At 38.4% G+C, this 25,646-nt stretch overlaps 2 protein-coding genes across 5 annotated transcripts in view; both read left to right on the top strand.

Annotated features, from left to right (window-relative positions):
* The window catches only part of KNL1 (kinetochore scaffold 1), a 55,106-nt gene extending 47,667 nt beyond the window's left edge, over positions 1-7,439 (top strand). For all 3 annotated transcript variants that reach the window (XM_016220405.2, XM_016220402.2, XM_016220403.2), the window contains 5 exons: positions 1,897-1,965; positions 2,674-2,783; positions 2,980-3,098; positions 3,980-4,102; positions 4,848-7,439. In XM_016220405.2, the coding sequence (XP_016075891.2) occupies positions 1,897-1,965; positions 2,674-2,783; positions 2,980-3,098; positions 3,980-4,102; positions 4,848-4,962 (536 nt within the window). In that variant the 3' untranslated portion in view covers positions 4,963-7,439. The remainder of the gene's footprint in view (positions 1-1,896; positions 1,966-2,673; positions 2,784-2,979; positions 3,099-3,979; positions 4,103-4,847) is intronic.
* Positions 7,440-14,044: 6,605 nt separating this feature from the next.
* RAD51 (RAD51 recombinase) overlaps positions 14,045-25,646 on the top strand; it is a 29,138-nt gene continuing 17,536 nt past the window's right edge. Inside the window, exons 1-3 of one of the 2 annotated variants that reach the window (XM_016220417.2) lie at positions 14,045-14,118; positions 17,542-17,642; positions 19,445-19,582. In XM_016220417.2, the coding sequence (XP_016075903.1) occupies positions 17,556-17,642; positions 19,445-19,582 (225 nt within the window). In that variant the 5' untranslated portion in view covers positions 14,045-14,118; positions 17,542-17,555. Of the gene's footprint in view, positions 14,119-14,785; positions 15,066-17,541; positions 17,643-19,444; positions 19,583-25,646 lie in introns of those variants that run through there. The other variant, XM_016220418.2, reaches the window with a different exon arrangement.

Raw genomic sequence — 25,646 nt, 5'->3', positions numbered from 1 at the left:
CCTTTCTTCTATGTCTTTTGTGATAGAGAATTTACTCTAATAGCTGGTGACTCTTGACTATTTTTGTACTGCAGTTAATCTAAACATTAATTGGAAATCCTTTGTGTATTGGTGAGCTTATCAAAGTAGGTAGAGATCGCTTTATGGTGACTGAAGAGAGTACTAGCTGTTTTGTTGGATTTGCCTGTCAGTATCTTTAGGTCTTTTCCCTTGAAACCATTAATTTCATCTTAGCCAACCGTGGGTAAACATGGCCAAATTGGAATTTAGGATCTTTACACTCTTCAAGCCTCCAAACATGATTCTCTTTAAAAGTTCCTTTTCTCATTGAATACCATTAACTTCCATCCAGGTTCAAAATGAAAACTTAGGAATCACTCTATATCTTTCTCCCTTACCAGGCATATTTAAATCATCAGTAAGACTTACTGATTTTAATGTAATATTTGTCCACTTTTTTTCGCCTCTTCTGTCCATAGTCATCTCTAACCTAGATGGCTACAATAACATTCCAGTTGGTCTTTCTGGATCTTTTTCCTCCAATTCATTCTCCTTCCTGTAGCTAAAATCATTGTTGGAAATCTGACCATGTACCTACTACTCTTAGACTAATGATCAAAATATTTAATATAGCCTGTAAAGGTTTTTTCCTCCTTTTCCTGCCTCATCTTACCTTGTTCTCTGTATGTCAGGCACAGTGAATTTCTTTTATTTCTTTAATAGGTCACGGTTTTTCATTCTCAGTCATATTCCATTCTACCTCAGCACCTACATACTGATGTTTCTTATACCTGGGAGCTCTTTCTCCATCTTAGTCCATTTGGGCTGCTATAACAAAAAATACCATAAACTGGATAGCTTATAAGCAACAGAAGTTTGTCATAGCTCTGGAAGCTGGAAGTCTGAGATCAGGAAGCCAGCATGGTCAGGTGAGGGCCCTCTTCCAGGTTGCATGTTTCTAATTGTCTCCTCACATGACAAAAGGCCAAGCTAGCTCTCTGGGGTCTCTTTTATAAGAGGTCTGTATCCTCATGACCTAAGCACCTCCCAAAGGTCCCACTTCCTTATACCATCACATGGCCCATTAGGATTTCAACATACAAATTTGGAGGAAACAAATGTTTAGACCATAACACCCCCTCTTCACTAAATAAATTTCTACTAATAATCCTTAGGAGCTCAATTTAATTATTACTTTCTCAGGAAAGTTTTATTGGACTCTCATTATACCTAGTCTCTCTGCTATTTGCCCTTCTGTTATATGTTCTCTTTGCTTCCTGCAGTTTTCCTTAATGATGTTTATTACAGTTTGTAGTGCTTGGTGTGTTTATTATTGCAGTTATCTGTGTGTTCCCCTGAGCTGTAAGCTTCTTGTGAGTATAGATTGATCGTGTCATGTCTGTCTCACAATTGTATCCACAGTAAAAAGAATCAGAATTTGAGAGATGGGAGATAACTGTAGAATCTGGAGAAGCAAGCAGCTATTCTGGCTACCTAAAACTCATTACTGTAATGCTAAAAACATAAATTATTTTCACTGTATTTTTACAAAGATAGTAGGTGTGGGAGGTCATAGCCTCTTTATATGATTCCTGAAAAAAATAATATCTTTGCACAGCAGTTAAGGGTCAAAGGAGGAGGCCTTGGTAAATATACTATAAATCTATTATACTTTAAGTTTCTTTCAAAGGCCTGCCAATCAGTATAGTTCAGCAGTCTCAGGAGAGCCTTTACCATATAGAGAGAATAAAATGATTCAAGTATAAACCTTCAACTGCCTATGAAAAAGTCCTGCTACCCAGAAAGAGTACTTGAGGACTCTAAAATACTTGAGTTGTATGTAGCTTAAAATCAGATAATAAAAAGAAATATTGTCCTTATTCTGGTTCTTCCTAGTTGGTCTCCCTTTCCTGAACAAGGCTTATAGGAGGATTGTTGACCTGAATTTTCAATCTCTGTTAGATGGTAAGTTTAAAACATTTAAGCCTCTAAAAATGTGTTGGAAATTTATAAGTGTAAATCGCTCCTTACAAACTGTCACATACTAACTTAAATATGAATAATAATAATAATTTGTCCTTAGAAATGTGTATTAGACATAAAACTGCTAGAATAGTGTTCAAAATATTGGGTATGTTTTAAAAGAAATGATTTTTTATTATTATGACTAGATCTTGAGCAATGATTAATAGCTATTTCCATAATCTAAAAATTACCATTGGGAGTACTTATTCTGTATTAGGCATGTGTATTACTTACATCAACACTATGAGGTAGGTATTATTCTCCATTTTACAAATTAGGGACCTGCAGCTCAAAAGAAATAAGTGTTGTGCTTAGGATCATTCAGGTAGTAGGAGACAGGATTTAAACTCAGGTTTATGTTACATTTAAGCCTATGCTCTTAATCAAGTTTTACTCTGTATGTGATAAAGACTTGAGTTTTTATAGGAATATTTTCTGTGAACCGTATATTCTGATTTATGTATTTGAAAATAAAATGGAGAGGATACTTAGACACCTCATAGTTTGAAGATATTTCTAGTTTGTATAATATTTCTAGCTTATATATTTTTGTTTTTTTTCTTTTCTTTTTTCTTCTAGCTTATATATGTATATAAAATATTTGAATAATTAATATCCTGCTTTTGATTTTTTTTTCTCCTTCCTCAGAGGATAAAGCCCCTCCTTCCTCCATTTTAGTTCATAAGCTTATTTTTCAGTACATTGAGGAACAGGAATCTTGGAAGAAGAAATGTATAACACAGCATCAGGTATCCAAGGTAAATTCTAATTAAAGTATATAAAGGCAAACTATGTTATCTGTCCCAAAAAGCAGAACTAAAATTTTATGTGTGTAATAGTGGATCTTGAAATGATAAATATATTAAATCATTTAACTTTAGGGGGTTCTTTATAAAAGAGCCTGTAAACACTGAAATGTTTTTATAATTTCTTTTTGTCCTGTTTTTTCCCCAGATGCTTCAAGAAATCTCACTGGTAGTAAGCCATTGCAGACTCCTTGGAGAGGAGATTGAGTTTTTAAAGAGATGGGGACCAAATTATAACCTAATGAACACAGATGTGAATAATACTGAGTAAGTGTATTAATTCCCTAGGGCTGCCATACAAATTGTACTACAAACCGGGTGGCTTAAACAACAGAAATTTATTATCTCACAGTTCAGGAGGCTGGAAATCTGAGAGCAAGGTGTCAGCATGGTTGGTTCCTTCCAAGGGCTATAAAAGAGAACCTGTTTTATGCTTCCCTTCTAATTTCTGGTGATTTGTTGGCAATATGTGGCATTTCTCGGCTTTTAAATATGTAATCCCACTATCTGCTTTCATCTTCACATGATGTTTTTCCTGTGTGTATGTTTGTGATCAAATGTCCCCTTTTTATAAGGACACCAGTCATTTTGGATTAGGGACCCACCATACTTCAGTAGGACCTCATCTTAATTCCAATGACCCTATTTCCAAATAAGGCCACATGCTGAGGTGCACTGGGGTTGGGGCTTCAACATATGAATTGGGGGGAGGCCAAGTTCAATCATAAAAGTAAGTAGTAGAAAGCTTTTTAAAATATTTTATTAATGAGTTTCATGACTAGTTATGAAAAACCAACCATAATAATACATTGTTCCAGACGTTTTATCTTCTGTCTATCTGATAAGGACAAGAAATAATGTACATCTGCCCTGGCCATTGTGGCTCATTTGGTTGAGCATGGTTGCTGGTTCAATTCCCATTCAGGGCACATGCCTGGGTTCCAGGCTCTATTCCCAGAAGGAGGCTTCCTGCACATCAGTGTTTCTCTTTCTCCCTCTCCCTTCCTCTCTCTAAAAAATCAATTAAAAAAAAAAAGAAAAAACAAATAATGTAATCCTTTTTCACATGCCATTGTAAAATGAAAATATATTTGTGTTTTATTCTATTTTTGTTTTGTATTTTTAATTGAGGATTTTGTTTTTTACAGATTGAGGCTTTTATTCTCCAGCTCTGCAGCATTTGCAAAGTTTGAGATAACTTTGTATCTCTCAGCGCATTACCCATCTGTCCTATTACCTTTCTCCATTAAAAATCACCTTGGAGACATCAGGTGAGTGAAGGGCCAGCAGGATAGGGCTTCCAACTACTTTTTTACCTTTATTAATATTATTTAAAAGATCCTTCAAAGTGGTCAGCAAATGATAGACCATAGTGAGAGTCAAATGTTACTTCTCTCTGACTTCATTTTGAAGAATTTGTTCTTTTAAAGTCATTGACCTTCATTGTTATCTCCAGAGGTTGCTGGAGACCATTGGTCTATTCTTTTATACTTGCTCCACTTTTTAACACTCTTACCTAAATTAGGAATCAAGAAGGAAAAAAATCCTGCGTAAGCTTAGCCCAGGTCATATATGAACACCCTTTTATGGTCTTAAAAACAGAATAATCATTTAAAAAGCTGTGCAGCTATAATGCTTTTTTCAATTAGCCTATGGAACCAGACCTAAAAATATTTAATTCCTACTATATATTGTGTGACTTTTTAGATATATGGCTGACAGATTGTAAATGGCAGAATTTAGAATGGCCTACCTCAGATCCATCAGCAAACACCAACAGTCCAACAGTTTAGATTTTTTATAGCCAGAGAAAGCAGCTAAGTCAAGATACCTCACAATTACATACAGAATTGGTTCTTAGGCTTTGTTTTTAGAATCTCAGTTAAAACCGAATAATCTAATTTTCCAGAAATGCCTATTTGAGACTCAGAGATTGTACCCAAAAACATGAGTTTCACTGAAATGGAGATAAGTGTAAGTTTTCAGAAAAACTAATTAACCTTTTGTTCTTTCCAGCCAAGATGAAATTTCTGCCCTTCTATCTAAAGTGCCACTGGAGGACAACTACCTAAAGAATGTTGTCAAACGAATTTACCAAGATCTGCTTCAGGGCTGTGATTTCTACCAGTAGACCCTTGGACCACAGCTATAACAACCAAGCACAGTACACTTAACAATAGTATTATGTTAGAGCCTCCATCGCTGTTTAATCTTCATCTTCAGGTCCTAGAAAGAAGCCTAGTAAAATTTCTGATGATTTTCTAGTTAAATTGTAGGGTTAGTTTTTAAAGCTCTACAGTCAGGAATAATGAAAGGCCTCAAATAGCCTGCTATCAACTTGCTCATCTTTCTGCTAAAGGTTTAAGTGGTAGAACACTTAGAGACAGTTTCTCCTAACTAAAGTGGGGCTCTCTGCTTTAGTACAAGCCTAAGGAATAACTTTTAAGCATAAGAGGAGGTGTAACCACTGACAAAAACATAAGCTATTTCCCCGTATATAGAGCTATGATTTTTAGGTTTCCTGGCTTCTGTCTAGCAGATATTTCTGGAATAGTGACATATCTGGCTGCAAACTACTCATCCTCCTTTTTCTCCACTCCAGAAATGTTATTAAAAGAAAGCAGTAGCACTCAACTATTAGTTTGTTTGCCATTTTTTTCTTGAGGATCTTACTTCCTTTTATTTTTACATGTCTATTAATGTTTTCTTTGTAAGAATAATTTTGTAGGGAAAGGTCATTGATTTTGGTCCAGTACATATGTATAATATATTGATTTTGTGTTTGTGATGTAGTAAGGAGATATATAGAAATATACGGAGATGTTTAGAGAGATACCATTGTGCACTTTCTTTCTGAAGGATGCTTTACAGCAATATTCTCAACTCCTTTTTTTAAATAATTACACTTCAAGCAATATCACAACTATAACACCAGTTTTGTCAAATTCTGGCAGTAGTAATGAACTTAAGTATTGGTTTCTGAAGCTATACCTTTTTCATATACAAAAATAAAAATATCCATTTATATTGAATGATCATTGTCTGTGGTATAGACAAACAGAAAAGACTTTTACCCAAACTTTAGTCAAATCCTAATCATGATCATTTTTGTTTATATTTAATTCTAAACTAAAATATATTTGCAATTTTAAACTTAATTCATCTTAAAATTTTACTTTAAGATCAGGTTAAAGTCCTGTGGATCCTTTTTGGTTTGGTTTGACTTCTGAGTTATTATTCAAAATATCACATGGTCGTTTAAGCTTTAAAAGTCAACACAGCCTGGCCAGGTGTGGCTCAGCAGTTGAGCATCCACCTAGGATCCAGGAGATTGAGGTTCGATTCCCCGTCAGGGCACATGCCGGGGTTGTGGGCTTGATCCCAGTGTGGGGGGGCGGGGTACAGGAGGCAACTGATCAATGACTGTCTCATGATTTATGCTTCTGTCTCTCTTCCCCTTTCCCTTCCTCTTTCTGAAATCAGTAAAGGCATATAAAAATAATTTTTAAATTCAATAAAAAAGTCATTTAAAAAAAATAAAGTCAATAGAAATCATTTGCCATAAAAATCAAGATGCAGATGTTCCCTATTTCCATGTACTCCTTAAAAAACTTTTAAAGTCACCAATATGATCTGTTTACCATGAAATTTAAATTACTTTTCTTACTGGAATTGTTTTATTTCTTTTCTATAAGCCTAAATAGTAGAAGTTTTGTTTTATACATTTTGGTAACCTGGAATTATCAGTTCCAAAATGATTTGGCTTGTAATGATGGTTTCTGCTTTCTTGTGTTTAGAATACATAATTTGTAGTATTTACTTATTTGATTTTTTTTCAAAGTATTGCCTATTTTTATTAAAGTTTTTGGAAGTTTTTTCTTTACTGATTGGAAGCAGATTATTTTTTGCACTATTAAAATAAGTTTATTATATGAAATATTTTTTAAGCAGTGTCTCTTTATGAACTGAAGAGTTTTTTTGCTGTGTATCCAAAAGACCTCTGAAGATATGTCAATGAAAGCCCCCTGTAGGTATATCAGGACGATGCTCTAACCAACTGAGCCTACCCAGGCAGGGCTAGTATTCTTATTTTTAGAAATGTTTAACTTCAATCTAATCATGAGGAAGGAAGTAACCAAATCCAGATTGTGGGACATTTTCTAGAAAACTGGCTTGGACTCTTCAACGATGTCAATGTCATGAAATCAAAGCAAAACAAAAAGGGGATCTCTCCTAGGTTACAGGAGACTAGAAACAAAAAAAACAATGATTAAATTCTTTATTTTAAAAAACACCTATAAAGGATATTTTGGGGACACTCGGAAATTTGAACATAAACTATATATTAGATTATATTCTTGTATTAGTGTTAAATTCCTTGGGTGTGATAATAGTTTTATGGTTCTATAGGAGAATGTCATTATGAGGATATACATGTCTGCAACTTAATATGTGTGTGTGAGAGAGAGAAAATGGGAGAAAGCAAATATAGCAAAATGTTAACAATTGATGAATCTAGGTAATGGGTACATGGGTGTTTAATTGCGCTGTTCTTTCAACATTTCTGTAGGCTCGATTGTTTTCAAAATAAAAAATTGGAAGTGATGAGATTTGCTTGGTGGCCAAGTAACTAGAGGTAATATAATTCTGAGATTTCATCTAGGCTTTAGGGAAGCCTGATGAACCACTACTACAACTGTTTTTGATGCCAAATTTAATTTCTTTCTGCTCTAGACCATACCAAATTCTTGCTCTTAATGTTACCCGTCCTTTGAAAATTTCCCCAAATGAAAAGTTTTTATTGTGTTCTTTTTTAAACAGCAGACCTAAATCTGTATTATTTTTAGTTTTTGAGTGGGTAATACATTTGCTTGCATGAGCCAGAATTCAGGAAGTACCAAGTAAAAGTTTCGCCTTCCCTCTGTCCCCAGACACCCAAGCTTCCCTTCTTGGAGACAACCAGTGTTACCAGTTTATTGTCCATCCATCCGAAGCTATCCTATAATACAAAAGCAAACATGTGCAAGTAGGTATGAGTGTATAAATATTCTCTTTTTTACACAAATAATAGCACATCAGTACACTTTCATTTTGCCTTTTTCACTTAACTACATATCTTGATAGGTTCAGCTCAGTACATACAAAACTTCCAACACATATTTTTTCCTTTTAATTAAGTAGTAGTTCACTGAATGGATGTACCATACATCTATAGATAGACATGTATGTTGTCTATCACCTTTTAATATTGTAAACAATGCCAAAATTTTGCATATGTTTATCTGCAGAATTACTTCCTAGAAATGGAGCTGTTGAGTCAAAGGCTAGTTGCATTTGTAATTTCATTTTAATTTTTTAAAATTTTTATTGAATTTATTGGGGTCACATTGGTTGATAAAATATAAATTTCAGGTGTACAATTCTATAATACATCATATGTATATTGTGTGTTCAGCACCCAAAACCAAGTCTCTTTCCATCACCATTCATGCCCTTTACCCTCTTCTACCTCCCTCAGCCCCCACATTTGTAATTTTAATAGATAACACCAAATTGCCCTCTAAAATAGTCATATCAATCCTACTAGCAATGAGTGCCTGGTTCCTTCCCCAAACTTACTAATATAATACATTTCAAACTTTAAAAAAATTTTTTTGATTTGAGGAGAGAGAGAAAGGAAGGGAGAGAGAGACAGATATCAGTTTATTATTCCACTTAGTTATGCATGCATTGGTTGTTTCTTATATGTGCCCTGATCGGAGGAGACTGAACCCCCAACCTTGGCATATCAGGACAATGCTCTAACCAACTGAGCTACGCAGCCAGGATCCCAAACTTTTTGATGCTATCTCAGTATAATTTGCATTTCTCTTATGTGTGAGGTTGAGAATCTTAACATATATATCAGAGCAATTTTTAAATTGATTTTATTTATATATTATTATTTTTTAATCCTCACCCAAGGATATTTTTCCATTGATTTTTTTTTTTTTTTTTTTTTTGAGAGAGAGTGGAGGGGAGGGAGGAGTGAGGGTGAGGTGGAGAGAGAGAAACATCAATGTGAGAGAGACACATCAATTGGTTGCCTCCTGCATGTGCCCTGACCGGGGTTAGGGATCCAGCCTGCAACCGAGGTAATGTGCCCTTGACCAGGAATCGAACCCATGACCCAGTCCGTGGGCTGACGCTCTAACCACTGAGAAAACCAGCCAGGGCTTTAATTGATTGAGAGAAACATCAATTTGTTATTCACTTATTTATGCATTCATTGGTTGCTTCTTGTACGTGCCCTGACTGGGGATAGAACCCACAACCATGACATATCAGGACGATGCTCTAAACAACTGAGCTACCCAGCCAGGGCCTTACCAGAGCAATTTTTATCTCCTCTGTCTGTTTCTGTTGAGGTATTTATCTTTCTGGTAGACTTGTAGGACATCTTTATACAGAAAAAATAACTCTTTGTGATAAAGGTTGCCAAATTTCCCCCATTTGTTGTTTGACTTATGATGGGTTTTGCCATTAAGAATTTTAAAGATATATAGTCAAACATATTAATATTTTCTCTTATGGCTTTGGGGGTTTGTGCCATACTTAGATTTTCCCCATTGTAAGATCCAGTTTCTCTTTGAACTTTTATGGTTTAATACTTTACATTTGGAAATTTACCCTAACATAAATTGTGAGATAAGGATTCAAATTAATTTTTTCCAGATGGCAATGTGATTATCCCAGCACCATTTAATAAACAGTCTTATTTTTCCCACTGATTTGAAATGCCTCTTTTATCATATACTAAATTTCTCTATGTATTCATATATATGTATGTATCTCAGATATACATATCTGGGAATGGCAGGCAGAATAACAGCCCCCTACCCCCAAAGATGTCAAAAGATATCCTAATTCCTGAAACCTGTGAATATTACCTTTCATGGCAGTAGGGACTTTGCAGATGTTTTAAAGGATCTTGACATGGGGAGACTATCCTGGATTGGCTGGGTGGGCCCAATGTAATAACAAGGGTCCTTAGGAGGATGTCAGAATCAGAGAAGATGTGAATATGGAAGCAGAGGTCAGTGATTGTTGGCTTTGAAGACAAAGGGGCCTTGAGCCAAAGAACACAGACACCTCTAGAAACTGGAAATGGCAAGGAAACAGAGTTTTTCCTAAGACCTCCAGAAGGAACACAATTCTGTCAAAACCTTGATTTAGTCTAGTGAAACCCATTTAGGAATTCTGACCTTCGGAACTATAATACATTTTTGTTTTAAGCTACTAAATTTTTGATAATTTATTTCAGCAGCAATAGGAAACTAAGACACTGGGATAACTCTTCTGTTCGATTGACCTAACTTTTTTGTACAAATACCTTCTAATTGTTGTAGTTTTCCAGTATCTTTTAATATCTGGTCAGTTCAGACCCTTTTATTTCAGGGTCTGACTCTTCTTACTCTTTATTTTAACACATAAAGGTGAGAACTAGCTTGTTCAGTTTCCAAAAAAAATTTTTTGGCATTTTTACAGAGTACATTACATTAAATTTAAAGATCAACTCAGGGAGAACTGATACCTTTAAAATGTTGAGTCTTCCAATACAAGTACAGTATGTTTTGTTTTGTATCTTTTAATATCTTAGAGTTTCCTTCTTATAGGATGTGCACTTTTCTTGTTAAGTTTATTTCAAGGGATTTTATATTTTTGTTACAATATTAAAATTATCACAAAGTCAAAACAAATTTATACCAAAAATTCAAACAATACAAAAAAGAATACAGATGAAGGCAAAGTCATCCAAAAGCTTACTGCTGGGCATCTTTCTACACACTAGGTTCTCTTAACTATAAAGAAGGGTGATGACTGTTGGGTAGACAACCAACAGTGATTGCCAAAAATCCCATTGGGATTTCTATTGAGAATTCACTAATTTTGAAGAATTTTCAAGCTTATAATATTGAGCTTTCTCCTCTGGGAACATAGTTTTAGATATTTTTCCATGTAGGTCCTGAGCATTTTTTAAAGTTTATTCCTAGATATTTATGGTTTTTGTTGCTACTGCGAATGGGATTTTTTTCTATTACATTGTCTAATTAGTTATTGTTAACACTTAGTAAAGCTTTCATCTTTTTATATTCATAATTAGTTACATAATGTAATCTCTTATTTGTCCCTTAAACTACCCAGGTATATAATCATATCTGTAAATCTTTTCCAACATTTACATATTTTATTATTTGTTTTTATTATTTTTTATTATTGTACTTAGTGGCACTTCATGAACAATAGTAAACAATAGTGACCACAGACAGTTTTATCCTTGTTTTGTTTAATCTTCACCTGAGGATATTTTTTCCATTGCTTTTTCAGAGAGAGTGGAAGGGAGGGAGGGAGGGAGGGAGGGAAACATCCATGTGAAAGAGAAACATCATTTGGGTACCCCCTGCATGCCCCGGCATGGGCCCTTACCTGGAATTGAGCTGGGAACCTCTTGGTGCGTGGGATGACACTCAACCACCTGAGCCACACCTGCCAAGGCTGTTCTTGGTTTTAATGAAAGTGTTTCTAACGTTTCACCAGTAAACATGATGGCAGCTTACTTGGAGTGCCTGAATTTTTTCTTGATCATGTTAAGGAGACATGTAATTACCATTTTTCCCCTTAATCAGGAATTTATGTTGAATTTTATTGAATGAGTTTTCAAATGATGAAATTAACTTTTGTTTTTCTCTTTGACCTGTTAATATATATATTTTTAATATATCTATATTGATTTCAGAGAGAGGGAAGGAGAGGGAGACAGAAACATCAATGATGACAGTCATTGATCAGCTGCTTCCTGCACACCCCCTACTGGGGATCAAGCCCAAAACCTGGGCATGTGCCCTGACCAGGAATCAAACCTCAATCTCCTGGATCATAGGTTGATGCTCAACCTATGGCTGAGACACACCAGCCAGGACGACCTGTTAATAAAAGACTTCCTAATATTGAGTCATCCTTGCACTGTTCAGAAGGATCACTTGGACACTGGACTTCCCTTTTCCAATTTCCTTTATATATTCCAGGCTGTCTATGCTGATGAGATTATTTTTCTTCAGACAAAAGATTGGGTTTCTGCCAACTGAGTTTTGGTCTTATCAGAGGTTGCTTCTCTGAGATTTCAGATAGGTCACTTAGGTTATAATTAAGTATATATCCAAAACTTTTCAATTAAACATTTATATAAATATACTTATGAATTGCTCATTTAACTGTTAGTGAGAAATCTAGTTTGTCTTATATCCAAGTTCTCAGTGGGTTGTCTTGGAGGAAAAGAACAGAAAACTACTCAAATTGGTTTAAGTAGAAAACGGAGATTTTTTGGAATGTAGGTGTATCTCATAGACCTTAAGAGCAGTAAGTGCTGTTGGGTTCCTGAGAAACTGGAAAAGACAACTAGAAAGCAGTCAGAATTCAAAACCGTTTCTGTCTCAGCCTCTCTCCCACTTTCTTAGTCTCTCAAAATTTTTTTTTAATTGATTTTTTAAAAGAGAAACATCTATTTGTTGCTCCACTCATTCATGCATTCATTGGTTGACTTGTATGTTCCCTGACCTCGGATGGAACCCTCAACCTGGAGGTATCAGGCAATGCTCTAACCAACTGAGCTACCAGGCCAGGGCAATCTCTCAATTTCTTAATCTTTCTGTGGATGGGGTTTCTCTGATTTAACATCCACACAGTCACAGGAATTGAATTTTAGTAAAGGTCAAAGTCATGTAACTTCACTCGGCCAAGAGGGGCTATGGATTTGCAGATGCTTTAAGGAGGAGTATATGTGAAGAATGGGAGGTAAATGTGGGTATCTTTGGTATGGAAGGCAGCTCATTAGCACTAGGTACTATCTATAATCATTAAGTTAGGTTGATTGTACTTCCAGAATGCTTCCTGAATCTGTTGTCGTTGCTCTAACTCAAGCCTTTCATCTCCTGCCAGAAATACTGCAAGAACTTCCTAACAGCTTTTGCTGTCTTTTCTCTTTCTCCTGAAATTTATACTTGACTGACACAAGATATTGGTGTGAGGATTAAGTGAAAACTTTATAAACTTGAAAGCACTCCACAAATATAAAATAATGGTGGTGGGGGAAATACATCTAACCATGACTTGTCTGCTTCAACACTTCAATGATTTCTCCATTACCTAAAGACTGAAGACCAAAGCTCCATACATGGTCTTAAGCCTTTTCTTAGCTTAAACTAAAACGTAACTCTCCAGTCTCAAAACCGGTTACGCTACGTTTCCTTCCTCATCAGACAATACTATTCCTTGACCATGCTGTTAAATTTCTATGTCCATAATAATGCTCCTATTTGCTTGGCTTCCAGCACTACTTCTTTGCCGGGGGAACCCTATTCACACTTTAAAACAAGAATAACAAACTTTCCAATAAACCATGATAAGGTTTACCTTCTCAAAATCAATGCCTCCTTCCTCTGGAGTCCTGCAATCTCCAGCAAAATATTTTCATACCATTTTTCCACCCCCTCCACCAGCTAGATTTCCCAGTTTCATCCATCTACTCTAGCTCCCTCAGCTCCACCACCTCCAGGGACCTGGAAAGCGCCTGGCTCCGGAAATTTGATTGAGTCTGAGGCTCAGAGCTACCTAAAGCACCAAAAGCTCACGCTCAGTTAGATACTTACGAAGTTAACCAAGGGTAGCGCTCAGGAACCAGACTACTTCCGAGAGAGGCGGAGGCCCCGCGTCCACCCCGTCCGCCGGCGGTGCATACTGGGAGATGTAGTCTCGAGCGACTCCACTACTTGAGATTTGTAGTCTTTGGTAAAGAGAAGGCGGCAACTCACAAATTTTGAGTTAGTCCTAAGGGGTAAAAGAACAGGGCAATACATAGTGTCATGCAAGGTCAGGTTCCTTGGGCTTACCTCTGGGGCCCGCCAGCAGCGCCGGGGCGGCTAGAAGGCGGACCCGAGAAGGGCGGGGAGACGTTACGTTGACGCGGGCGTGACCCTGCCCCAGAGGGTTTGGCGGGATTTACAAAAGTCGGCCGGTCGAGCGCGCGCTGCAGCCGGAGGCAGAGGCCTGAGGGGAGTTGAGACGTTCCCCGAGGCTCGTAGTTGGGACCCGAAACTCGCTGGGGTTGTGAGCAGAAGGTCGGAGTGAGGGAGGAGAGAAGTGGGGCGCAAGCGAGGGCGTCTGGAGGCCGGCCGGGGTCGGGCGCGTGCCGGGCCAGCGGACGGAGGTCGGAGCGCGCAGCCCGCTGGAGCGAGCAGCGCTGCAGGCCCAGGTGAGTGTGTCCGGCGCAGGCGGGGCGCCTTTCCACCGCCAGTGCCCCCACCCGCGTTAGCCAGACCCGGACCAGGGTCCGTGCTCCGCGAGCCGGCTTATGCGGCCCTCCGCGGCGAATGAGGCAGGGCGTGCCCGCGTCCAACCGGCCCTCGGAATTCGTTGTGGCGAAAACGGAAGCGGACCCGTCTTTAGAGCTGGGAGGAGCCTTTTTGAGGTCATTTCCAACACCCATCTTGTGGCCGTGGGCTAGGAAGCCGAGATCCGGAGGCGTAATGACTTAAAAATCACAGCTGTTTTATGTTAGAGCCAGGGTTTCCGGATTTCTGGTCAGCCCTCTTTCCATTACACCATGCTTTGCTTACTCTAGTTGCTAAAAATATCTTTTTATTATCTAATCGGAGGACCGTTCACTTGATGTCTGGGGAGGGAATGATCTGTAGTGAGCTGCTGTTTTTTAAACCTCTAAGCGAAGGGTAGCCCTGGCCGGGTAGTCCAGTTGGTTAGAGCGTCCTCCGCATCCATACACCTAGGTCATCCCCGGCCAGGGCACATACTAGAAGCAACCAACGAATGCATAGATAAGTGGAACAACAAATCAATTCTCTCTCTCTCCCCTCCCCCCTCTCTCTCCCCCCTCCCCCCCTCCCCCTCTCTCCCTTTCTCTCTCTGAAATCGTTAAATAAAAATTTTAAAAATAAAAGTGAAGTGTAATATACATATAGAAAAACTCAAATCAAAAGTGTATGCAGCTCCATGAATTATTACAAAACGAATATTCCTGTACAATCAAAATAATAACCAGTCAAGTGAAAAAGAATGCTGTCAGCACCCCAGAAGTCTTCCTGTGCCCTCTTGTCTAATACTCTCCTCTCTTCTCTCCAAAGGTAACCATTGTTGACTTCTAGGACCGTTGACTAACTTTGCCTGTTTCTGAATTTTATATAAGTAATTATATATATATATATATATATATATATATTTATATATATATATTTATATTTATGAGTTTATTTGTGCCAAACTAATGACATGCGGGGAAGCAAGATTTCAAATGCTCCTTTAAGTAATGCTATATATAGGGTGTCCCCCAAAAATGTATACGCTCACTTTGAATAATTATAAAGGCAGTGTTTATTAAAATACATTTCATTTTCAAAATTGAGCTATCAGCTATTAAAGTGTGTATACATTTTAGGGGGCACCTGTATTTTTATATCTGGTTTCACTCAATATTCTGTCTTTAAATTCATGCATGTCTTTGCACATAGCAGTACTTTATTGTTGCCATATGGTATTCCTTATTCTACTTATGGTGAACATTTGGATTGCTTATATTTTTTAGCTTGTATGAGGAAGGCTGCTGAGAACATTCCTGGACACACCTTGGTATACATGTGTATGCTTTTCAGTTGGTTAATAATATAGAGTAGTGAAATTCCTCGATCATAGCATTTGTCTGTTTCAACTTTCACATTTAATGCCAGTTTTCCAAAGTTGTACCAATTTACACTAAAATCAGCATGGCAGTGTATGTTTAGTTTTTCCACATGCTTGCCAACACTTGATATCGTCAATATTTTTTAATTTTAGGTATTCTCGTGAGTATATAGTAATATCTCGTTTTAATTTTCCTGATTATTAATGAGGTTGAGCATTTGTTTATATGTTTATTGGCTATTTTGCTATCTTCTAGTGTGATGTGAAGTGCTTATTCAAATTTCTTGCCTGTTTTTTTTCTGGGTTGCCTTTCTCACTGATTTGGTGGAGTGTTTTAGTATATAGTCTAGTTAATCAACCCTTGACTGTACATGTGGTAAATATTTTCTCCCTTCACTATACTTTTACTTTTTTTTTTTTTTTAATATGTTTTTATTGATTTCAGAGGGAGAGAAAGAAACATCAATGGTGAGAGTAATCTAACAGCTGCCTCCTGCAGGCCCCTACTGGGGATCCAGCCCACAAGCTGGGCATGTGCCCTGACTGGGAATTGAACCATAACCTCCTGGTTCATAGGTCCCTGCTCAACCACTGAGCCATGCCAGCTGAGCTATAGTTTTCATTCTTCAAGTGTAGTCCAGTTTTTCAACCTTTTCCTTTTAGGTTATTGCTTTATATATCCAGTTCAAGAAATCTTCTCTATCCCAAAGTCATGAAGATATTCACCTATATTCTAAAAGCTTTGTTTTACTTCTTACATTTAGATCTATAATCTAAATTGGAAATAGGTTTTTCTGTCTTGTTTTATAAGGCTATCCAATCAACTCAGCACTATTTATTAAAAACACCATTCTTTCCTTGTTACTCTGCAGTGCCATTTTTTCATAAAACTATGAAGGAAGAGATTTAAATTGCAATCAGGTGATTTCAATATTTGGAATTGTCAAAGACTCACATTATGCTAAAACTGCCATCTAAGAGATCTGTACCTGAAACAAGGGAGAACAAATGGTCATCTGTCAAGTCTCTAAGAATGGAGATTTCATATCTATTATCTTTTGAATTAGATTTATCCTGACTGTTAAATTATCCAGATTGTTTTGGTTTGATTTAAGACCTTTTATTCTTGTGGATATTAAGATTTGTTCACTTTTACTAATAAAACCTCTTGAAAATAATTTTAAAAAATTTTGTTCTCAGTTCTTCTTTTCAACCTGAGCAGTCTTAACTCTTATAATAATCACACTTTAGGTATAGCCCTTATGCTTAAATGGATGATTTCAGAGTGAGCAGGCTACTTGCATGTTATTTATTCATTTGCGCATTCCGTGAGGTCTGGAATTGATTAAAATGGTGATCTTTAAATTTCATGCACTCCTGTTAGAAGCATAATGTGTAACTAATAAGCTATGATCCTTGCCTAAGATGGGAAGTACTTTTCTCATCTCAGTCCACTGTTTCTCCACCAGGCATGGAGGCTTATGGGCAGTCATTCTGTACATTTATTTCATGCCTGTCCCACCACCTCCAACTCCCACTTGCTAGAAGGGAACAATGGAACTGAAGCAGTTTAATCTCTCATCAACGTTTTTTTGTGTGTGTTTTTTAAGAAGGGTCCTGGAAAGTCTGCATTCATTTACCAAATATTTATGAAACACCTAACATTTATAATGTATCATGGAGTATATACAAACAAGACTTGGCCCTTACTCAAGGAATATGAAGCAGGAGAACGGGGATGTAGTTGATCTAGTTAACCTGTGCATCTTTAAGAAACAGAATAGTCCTGACTCTTCCTAAAGTTTTTCTGGTACAACTAGCTAGGCAGAAGGGAAAGCTGTTGAGAGATTTGTTCTTTTTCTTGCCTCTGGGTAGATCATTGACTACACCAAAAGCCTAGCAATTCTTGAGAGATTTATTGCAAAATTAAGTTTGCAGCTCTGTACTTCTAGTGTTCTTCCTGATGGCCATCTGTATTTTTCAGTATTGAGCACAGTAATGGCTATGCAGATGCAGCTTGAAGCAAATGCAGATACTTCAGTGGAAGAAGAGAGCTTTGGCCCGCAACCTATTTCACGATTAGAGGTATGTACTTAGTTGCTAACTTGGGAATTATTTTTTCTTTATTGTTGAAAGTATCACAAATGTCCCCTCCCCCCCATTGATCCCCTCCCCCCTGCACCCCCCCCTTCCAGGCCTTTACCACACTATTGTCTGTGTCCATGGGTTATGCATATATGCATATAAATTTTTAGGTTATTCTCTCCTCACCCCCCCCCCCCCCCCCGCCTTCTCTCTGAGATTTGTTAGTCTGTTCCATGCTTCTATGTCTCTGGATCTGTTTTGTTCATTGGTTTATTTTGTTCATTAGATTCCACATATGAGTAAGATCATGTGATTCTTATCTTTCTAATTTGGGAATTTTAAAGCTGGACTAGATTCTTCTACCTATTGGGAGAAATCACAACCTTTACTACCTATGGTCAAGACCCAAATTAGTTTTCAGAAGGGTTGGGAAGGATCCTGTGGAAAGGCTTAAGATAGTTGCTAAACATGCCAGGGCAGATCTCTTCTTTTGCCAGGAATTCTACTTTATCACTTTTCTTTCTCAGAGCTTGTTTGTCAGAAACTAAGCCGACCTTGGATCCCATGGTAGAGTCTGTACTGTTTGTACTAAGTATTAAATTACTGTCCTGGGTATTACAGTGGTCTGGCCAGTGATGCAGGGAGGAAAGATCCAGATATGTGCTAAAGTTAATAGCAAGACAGCTGTCATGGTCAGGGAGAAAGGCTTGTAGTTGTTAAGGTATAAGAGCCAGGGTCTGATTCAGGACTTTGCACAAGAACATCAAGCACCAGGGCCAGGGCCTTGTACTGTTTCTGTTTATTGTATGGAGACCCCAGTGTTAGTGCAGGTACATGGGCTAAAAGAAGTAGGAGGGAAAGCAGAGAAAGCCTTCATTCTTCTGTCTCTACGCATATTCTTTCCATCCCTGGCTAAGCTTCAAGACACCAGAAGTTACGACAGGTTTGTGATAAACATTAGAGAGTTCAGAGTCATAACTTTCGGTATCGTGAACATCCTTATATGCACACATGTATTGCTTATTGCCTAAATATTAATAGCAGACATGGTTTCTATGGGCAGATATCATTCTCTCATCTCCCAAACCTTCCCTGACTCCCTAATACATACACATTCCCCTACTAACTCATACTTTCCCAGAAGTCATGCTTTCAGTAGTTAATAAAACCAAAGCTGACTTTGTATATAGGGAGAAAGAAGTGGTTTGTTTTGAGAAGTGGTATACAAGTCTGACCAAAAACAGTTTTCGCCATTCTCAATGTTGGTTGTTAGAGCAGAGACTTCTAGTCATTGTGATACAAAAAGTTTTTTTAATTATTATTTTTCAAAAAGATATTGATATGCTAAGATAGTGCTCTCCTCAGTTCTGGGGTAACCTCATCTGTTAACTCCAGTTGAGTGTAAAAAATAGAATTTTTTATGTGTGCTTGATGTGGAAAACATTGGGAAATACTGGCTTAAATTGGTCTTTTAGGACATAGGGTCGCAAAGTTCATTTAATATCCCATTAATAAAAGGTTGAGAATTACAGGTTTATTTCCAGTAGTTGGAAGTTACTGGTTTAATAATCCCAATTTATGATGAGTCCACTTTAATGAACATGGGATAGTGCTAGTTTAGAACTCCTGGTTTTGATCATTTTTTATTAAATACCTTATATGTAGGGCACACTTTTCAAAGCTTTTGCATATAATATCACAGTTCTTCCAAATAGCTCTATGAAGTAGGTAGGTCAAATATCCACATTAGACAGATGAGAAAACTGAAGTTTACATTTATCCATGGTTTCCCTCAATTGCAGCAATGTGGCATAAATGCCAATGATGTGAAAAAATTGGAAGAAGCTGGATTCCATACTGTGGAGGCTGTTGCCTATGCACCAAAGAAGGAGCTAATAAATATTAAGGGGATCAGTGAAGCCAAAGCTGATAAAATTCTGGTAAGTACTGCTTACATGACCCAGGGAGGCATTAGAGCAGTAGTACAAAAGGATATACAGTAAAAGGTGGTAGTCTTCCTGCTTCCATCCCTTGTTGTGTCATTTTGTTCCCCTTTCAAGGCGTGACTGCATTACTAGTTAATTATTTCTATATGTGACTTCTTGCATAAATTGGGATTTTCTCTAAGGAATTGTAGTATTATGGGTTATGGCATAAACACTGCCAAATAGACTACCAACAGTGAGTGAGTGGTATCTATACCTTATCTTTCTAGATATTATGATTTCATGCCTTAGAAATATTCTTTTTCTTTTTCTTTTTTTTTTACTTTTTAAATTTATCTTTATTGTTGAGAGTATTACAGGTATCCCATTTTCCTCCCCAATTGATCCCCTCCACTTCCCTCCCACCCCCTTCACAGGCCTTCACCCCGTTATTAACTGTGTCCATGGGTTATGCATATAACTTCTTTGGTTAATCTCTTCCCACCCTCCTCACCCCTTCCCTCCTTCCTCCGAACTATGATCGCCTGTTGCATGCATCAGTGTCTCTGGATCTATTTAGTTCGTCAGATTCTTTTGTTCATTAGCTTCTTCTTAAAGAAGACCCTTCACCTTTTCCTGTAGTCCTGCTCTGGTGGTGATGAACTCCTTCAGCTTTTTCTTGTCTGTGAAGCTCTTTATTTGTCCTTCAATTCTAAATGGTAGCTTTGCTGGTCAGAGCAATCTTGGTTGTAGTTCCATGTTTTTCATCACTTTGAATATTTCTTGCCACTCCCTACTGGCCTGCAAAGTTTCTGTTGAGAAATCAGCTGACAGTCATATGGGTGCTCCCTTGTAGGTAACTAATTGCTTTTCTCTTGCTGCTTTTAGGATTCTCTCTTTGTCTTTAACCTTTGGCATTTTAATTGTGATGTGTCTTGGTGTGGGCCTCTTTGGGTTCCTCTTGTTTGGGACCCTCTGTGCTTCCTGGACTTGTAAGTCTATTTCTTTCCTCAGGTAGGGGAAGTTTTCTGTAATTATTTTTTCAAATAGGTTTTCAATTTCTTGGTCTCTTTCTTCCCCTCTGGCATCCCAATAGTACGAATGTTGGGCTCTTGAAGTTGTCCCAGAGGCTCCTTATACTATTTTCATATTTCTGGATTCTTTTTTCTTTTTGCTCTTCTGTTGGGTGTTTTTTGTTTCCTCTTGTTCCAAATTGCTGATTTGATTCTCAGCGTCCTTTACTCTACTGTTGATTCCATGTAAATTATTCTTCATTTCTGTTCCTGTAGCCTTCATTTCAAATTGGTACTTTATTATGTTATCGATTTTCTCAGTTATTTCCCTAACAGTCTGCTTAAACATCCTTATAACCAAAATTCTGAACTCTGTATCTGTTAGCTTGCTTGGATCTATTTCATTTAGTTCCTCTTCTAGAGATTTCTTCTGTTCTTTCCTTTGTGACATGTTTCTTTGCCTCCACATTTTGGCTGCTTCCAGGTGTTTGTTTCTATGTATTAAGTAGAGCTGCTGTGTCTTCTGGAATTTGTAGAGTGGCTTTGTATAGTAGGTGTCCTGTAGGGTCTAGTGGCTCAGCTTCCCCAGTCACCTGAGCTGGGCCTTCTAGGTGCTCCCCTGTGTGGGCTGTGTGCACTGTCCTGTTGTAGTTGAGCCTTGTTTGCTGTTGGCATCCCTGGGAGGAACTGACCCCCAGGCCAATCAGCTGTGAGGACCAGCTGCAACTACAGCCAAAAAGCTGCTCTGCTGGAGACACCCCTATAGATCAGGATTTACTTCAGTGGAGCTTTGGTGTTTACCAGGTACGCCCCTTGAGTGTCACTCGTGGATGTGGTAGGGTTGTAATCCAGCGTGGTCGAGTCTGACCACCAGGTGCACTGTCTCTGGGGCCTGGGGGTAGGTGCAAAGTCAGCCTCTGCCAGTGCCTTGCCCAGGGCCACCCAGCATGAGCTACACTGCAAACCATAGTTGGCTGCTACTTGTGCTGGGCTTTGCGTTGTCCAGGAGAGGCCAAGCAATGAGCCAATGCAGGCTGCCGCCAGTGCCAGGCCTGGGGCCACTTATTAAGCCCTATGGGGCCTGCTGCTGCTTATTTGAGAGATTTTAGGAAAGTCCTAAGCATGAGGCCCAAGAGGCCACTTACACAGAAAAGCCTCTGGAAATGGCCTGGATGAGCTGCAGGTGGGGAGGGGCGGGGCCAAAGGTGTGAGTCAGGTGCTGGTGATTCAAATATGGCCCCTGCCTGCGGCTCTGTGTGGGGAGGACTCGCCAAAGGAGCAATGGCCTCTGTCAGCTCTTCTGCCTGGGAGGAAGCTTCCCCTCCACCTCCCGGATTTCAGGCAGGTTAGTTCCTCCGCAAGTGTCCCCGGTTCCTTTCAAGCTGCTGCCCAGCGCTGGGCTCAGAGGGAGCGCGTCTGAGTGAGTCCATGCATGGGCCCTTTAAGAGGAAAGCCTGGGGCTCCCGCAGCCTCCACGGCTCTCAGCAACAGTCCCCGCTGGTTTCACAGCCCGGAGTTGTGGGGACGTCTCTTCCCGGCCTGAAGCCCTGGGCTGGGGGCTTGCTGTGGGGCTGGGACCCCTCCGTCCTCGGGGAAACCTCCACCACCGAGATTCCCTCCCAGGTTTCAACTGTGGCACCGGCTGTGGGCCCGCGGCCACGTCTGCACAATTCAGCCCCGATCTGCCCGCGTCTGCACCTGTCCTACCGGCCTTGGTGCTTCTTCAGTTCCCTGGTTGTGGGACTTCTGTTCAGCCAGATTTCAGGAGGTTCTGAGTGATGGTGGTTCTGTATTTTAGTTGTAATTTTGATGTGGTTGCAGGAGGCAGCAGGTGCAGCTGTTACCTACGCCGCCATCTTGTTTCTCACCTAAGGTTTATGTGCTATTTACTTTTAAAAGCTAAAGAAGAGGTTTTTCAGCACTGTGGCTGTTCTCTCCCATTCCCCCAACATCTTTGGAATTGAGACTTTCAGCAAGAATATCCATTGTCACAATGGAGAAAGGAAACTATCTCCAGAATTATTATTTTTTATTTTTCTTATTAAATTTATTGGAGTGACATTGGTTAATAAGATAGATTATATAGGTTTCAAGTGTACATTTCTATGATACATGATCTGGGACCTTTAGAATATTATGCTTAGCGAAATAAGTCAGTCAGTAAAAGCTAAGAACGATATGATTTCATTCCTGTGGGATATAAAACTGAAACTCATAGACACAGACAACAGAATGAATGGTGGTTACCAAATGAAGGGGTTGGGGGTAGTAAAGGGTAAAGGGGGCGAAATAAATGGTGATAGAAGATAAAGGAAACTAAAGAAATCCATTTTCAGAATATAAATCAAAATAGTTGAGAGGGAAAGATATTGTGAATTCATTCATTCAGAAGGTGCCAGATTATCCTGTGGATTTCTCCACATTTTCAAAGTTAAAAGAAATTGCTATTGGCTTTGTTGAGCTATTCTTTCTTGCTTGGTACACTGTCATTAGCACTGACAGATTCAGTACAGATGTTTTTTGTAATATCTTCGTTTTACTTGCCATTTTATGTCTTGTGTTCGAGAATTTGATAGTTCTTGGCCATTGAAAACTTCTAAACTGGCTGGGTGTGGCTCAGTGGTTGAGCATCAACCTAGAATCCAGGAGGCCCGGGTTCGATTCCTGGTCAGGGCACGTGGTCAGGGCACATGCCCGGGTTGCAGGCTCGATCCCCAGCAGGGGTCGTGCAGGAGGCAGCCAATCAATGACTCTCTCATCATTGATGTTTCCATCTCTCTCCCTCTCCTTCCTCTCTCTGAAATCAATAAAGATATATTGAAAAAAGAAAAAAGAAAACTTCTAAAGACTTCTACCTAGCACAGATGAAAGCAAGCTTATTATGTTAAGTGTAAGAATAGAAGTAAAGTTCTGCCAGATTAGGCAATTGGGTGGCTTTTTACTTCAAAATTCACTTTAGTTATAATACTCTATTCCTTTAAGAGCTCACAGATTAGAAAACATAAGGATTAAAATGAAAAGAAGGTAAAGCACCTCCTGAGTTTTCTCAACATTTTGTTATTAAAATTTTTGAACTTACTGCAAAGCTGAATTATTCAGTGAATAATCATATACCCACCACCTAGACATTAACATTTTTATATACTTGCTTTATCACCTATCTGTTTATCTCTCCATCCAGCAGTCAGTCCATCTTGGATTTTTTAAATGCTTTTCAAAGAAAGTTGCAGGTATTAGTACATTTCCTTCTCAATATTTGAGCATAATTAACTAGACTTCAGTATTGGTATATGGCTTCTTCCACCCCTTTGGTATTTTTATTTTATAAATCTTCATCCGGAAGATTAGTAAAAGTCAGGAAGAGAGATTACAGAAAAAAGAAGGGAAGAAATTCTCTAAGAAATAATACAAGAAAATTTGATGGAGTTAAAGGGAAACGGAAGTCTTACCTGGTAAGACCCTGTAGAGTATCAAAGACCAACACCTAGACAGATCAGTGTGAAATTTCAGTATACCAATCATAAAAAGAGGATTCTGAAAGATTTCAGAGAGAAAAAAGTAAGTGACCTCTAAAGGAACAACAATCAGAAAGCATATTTTCTATGAGAAATCCAGATGGTAGAAGCAGGTAGAGCAATGCATGCTTTTAAAGCTCTGAGGGAAAATAATCTTAAACCTAGCTTTCTATTTATAGCAGTATTATCAATCAAATATTAGGGCAGAATAAAACATTTTCAGAAATATAAGAATTCAGAACATTTTTCTCTCTCCCTTTTCTTAGGAAGTTACTTAAGGATATACTTTACCAAATTGAAGGTGGAAAAACATAAGATCTAGGTTAGAGTGCCTCTAACTCAAGTACTCAGTGAAGGAAAGCCCAGGACAGGAGTTAGCCTAGAGAGCAGAAAGTCCAGTTTGGAGAAGGAAAGGAGATCTTCAGAGGGGGCGAGAAGGATTCAGTAGAATACATAGTAAGATTGAAAGGTTGGAAATTTTGAGAAATGACAAAGTCAGAGAATACTAGAGAAAGACATGCTTAGATATAAAAGCAAGGTAAAATGGAGCATGATTTTGAAACTGGTGGAGTATAAAAAAGAATTCATTTGAACTTGACAGTAGAAACCTTTGAGAGACATGGTGTTAACATTGGAATCTTTGTGAAAGAACTGTATTTCTATCACAGTATTTGGTTCTGCAATGAATTGTATTTACAAAGTTATAATATAAGCATTATAATGAAATTTTTTTTATAATCCTTGCCCAAGGATATTTTTTCCATTGCTTTTTAGAGAGTGGAAGGGGGGCGGGGAAGAAGAAACAAGAAACATCAATGTGAGAGAGACACATAGATTGGTTGCCTCCCGAAGGAGCCCTGACCTGGGCCGGGGATCTAGCTTGCAACCAAGGTACGTGCCCTTGGCCGGAACTGAACCTGGAAAGCTTCAGTCCATGGGCTGTTGCTATAACCACTAAGCCAAACCAGCTAGGGCTATAATGAATTTTCAGGTGAAGTTTAAAGAGCCCTGGCCAGTGTGGCTCAGTTGGTTGGGCGTCCTCCTGTGCACCAAAGGGTTTGATTCCCAGTCAGGGCACATGCCTGGGTTGTGGGGTTGGTCCCCTAGGGGCTGTGGGGGAGGCAGCCATTCCATGTTTCGCTTTCACATCAGTTTCTCTCTCTCTCTCTCTCTCTCTCTCTCTCTCTCCCCATTTCTAAAAATCAATTGAAAATCTTTTTTTAAAGAAGTAGAGGTTTAAAGTTTTTTAAATTTTAAGTTTAATCTCTTTACTTGCTATTGATCTATTCAGATTTTCTTTTTACTTTTTCTTTTTTTTTCTTTTTTTTTTTTTGTAGTCAGACTTAGACAATTTTTTTTCCTGAATTTGGACTCAATTTCTACTGATCTTTCAGTGCCTTGACTTGGATTCTTTTTCTACTTGAGTGAGTTTGATAATTTGAGTCTTTCTAGAAATTTGCCTATTTCCTCTAAGTTATCTTATTTGTTGGCAGTTTTATTTTTGTGAAGTTGGTCATGATTTCCCTTCTTTCATTCCTGATTTTAGGGTTT

This window comes from Miniopterus natalensis, chromosome 1 (assembly GCF_054644295.1).
Source record: "Miniopterus natalensis isolate mMinNat1 chromosome 1, mMinNat1.hap1, whole genome shotgun sequence".
In the NCBI taxonomy this organism is placed as follows: Eukaryota; Metazoa; Chordata; class Mammalia; order Chiroptera; family Miniopteridae; genus Miniopterus; species Miniopterus natalensis.
This window is presented reverse-complemented; position numbering and strand designations above follow the sequence as displayed.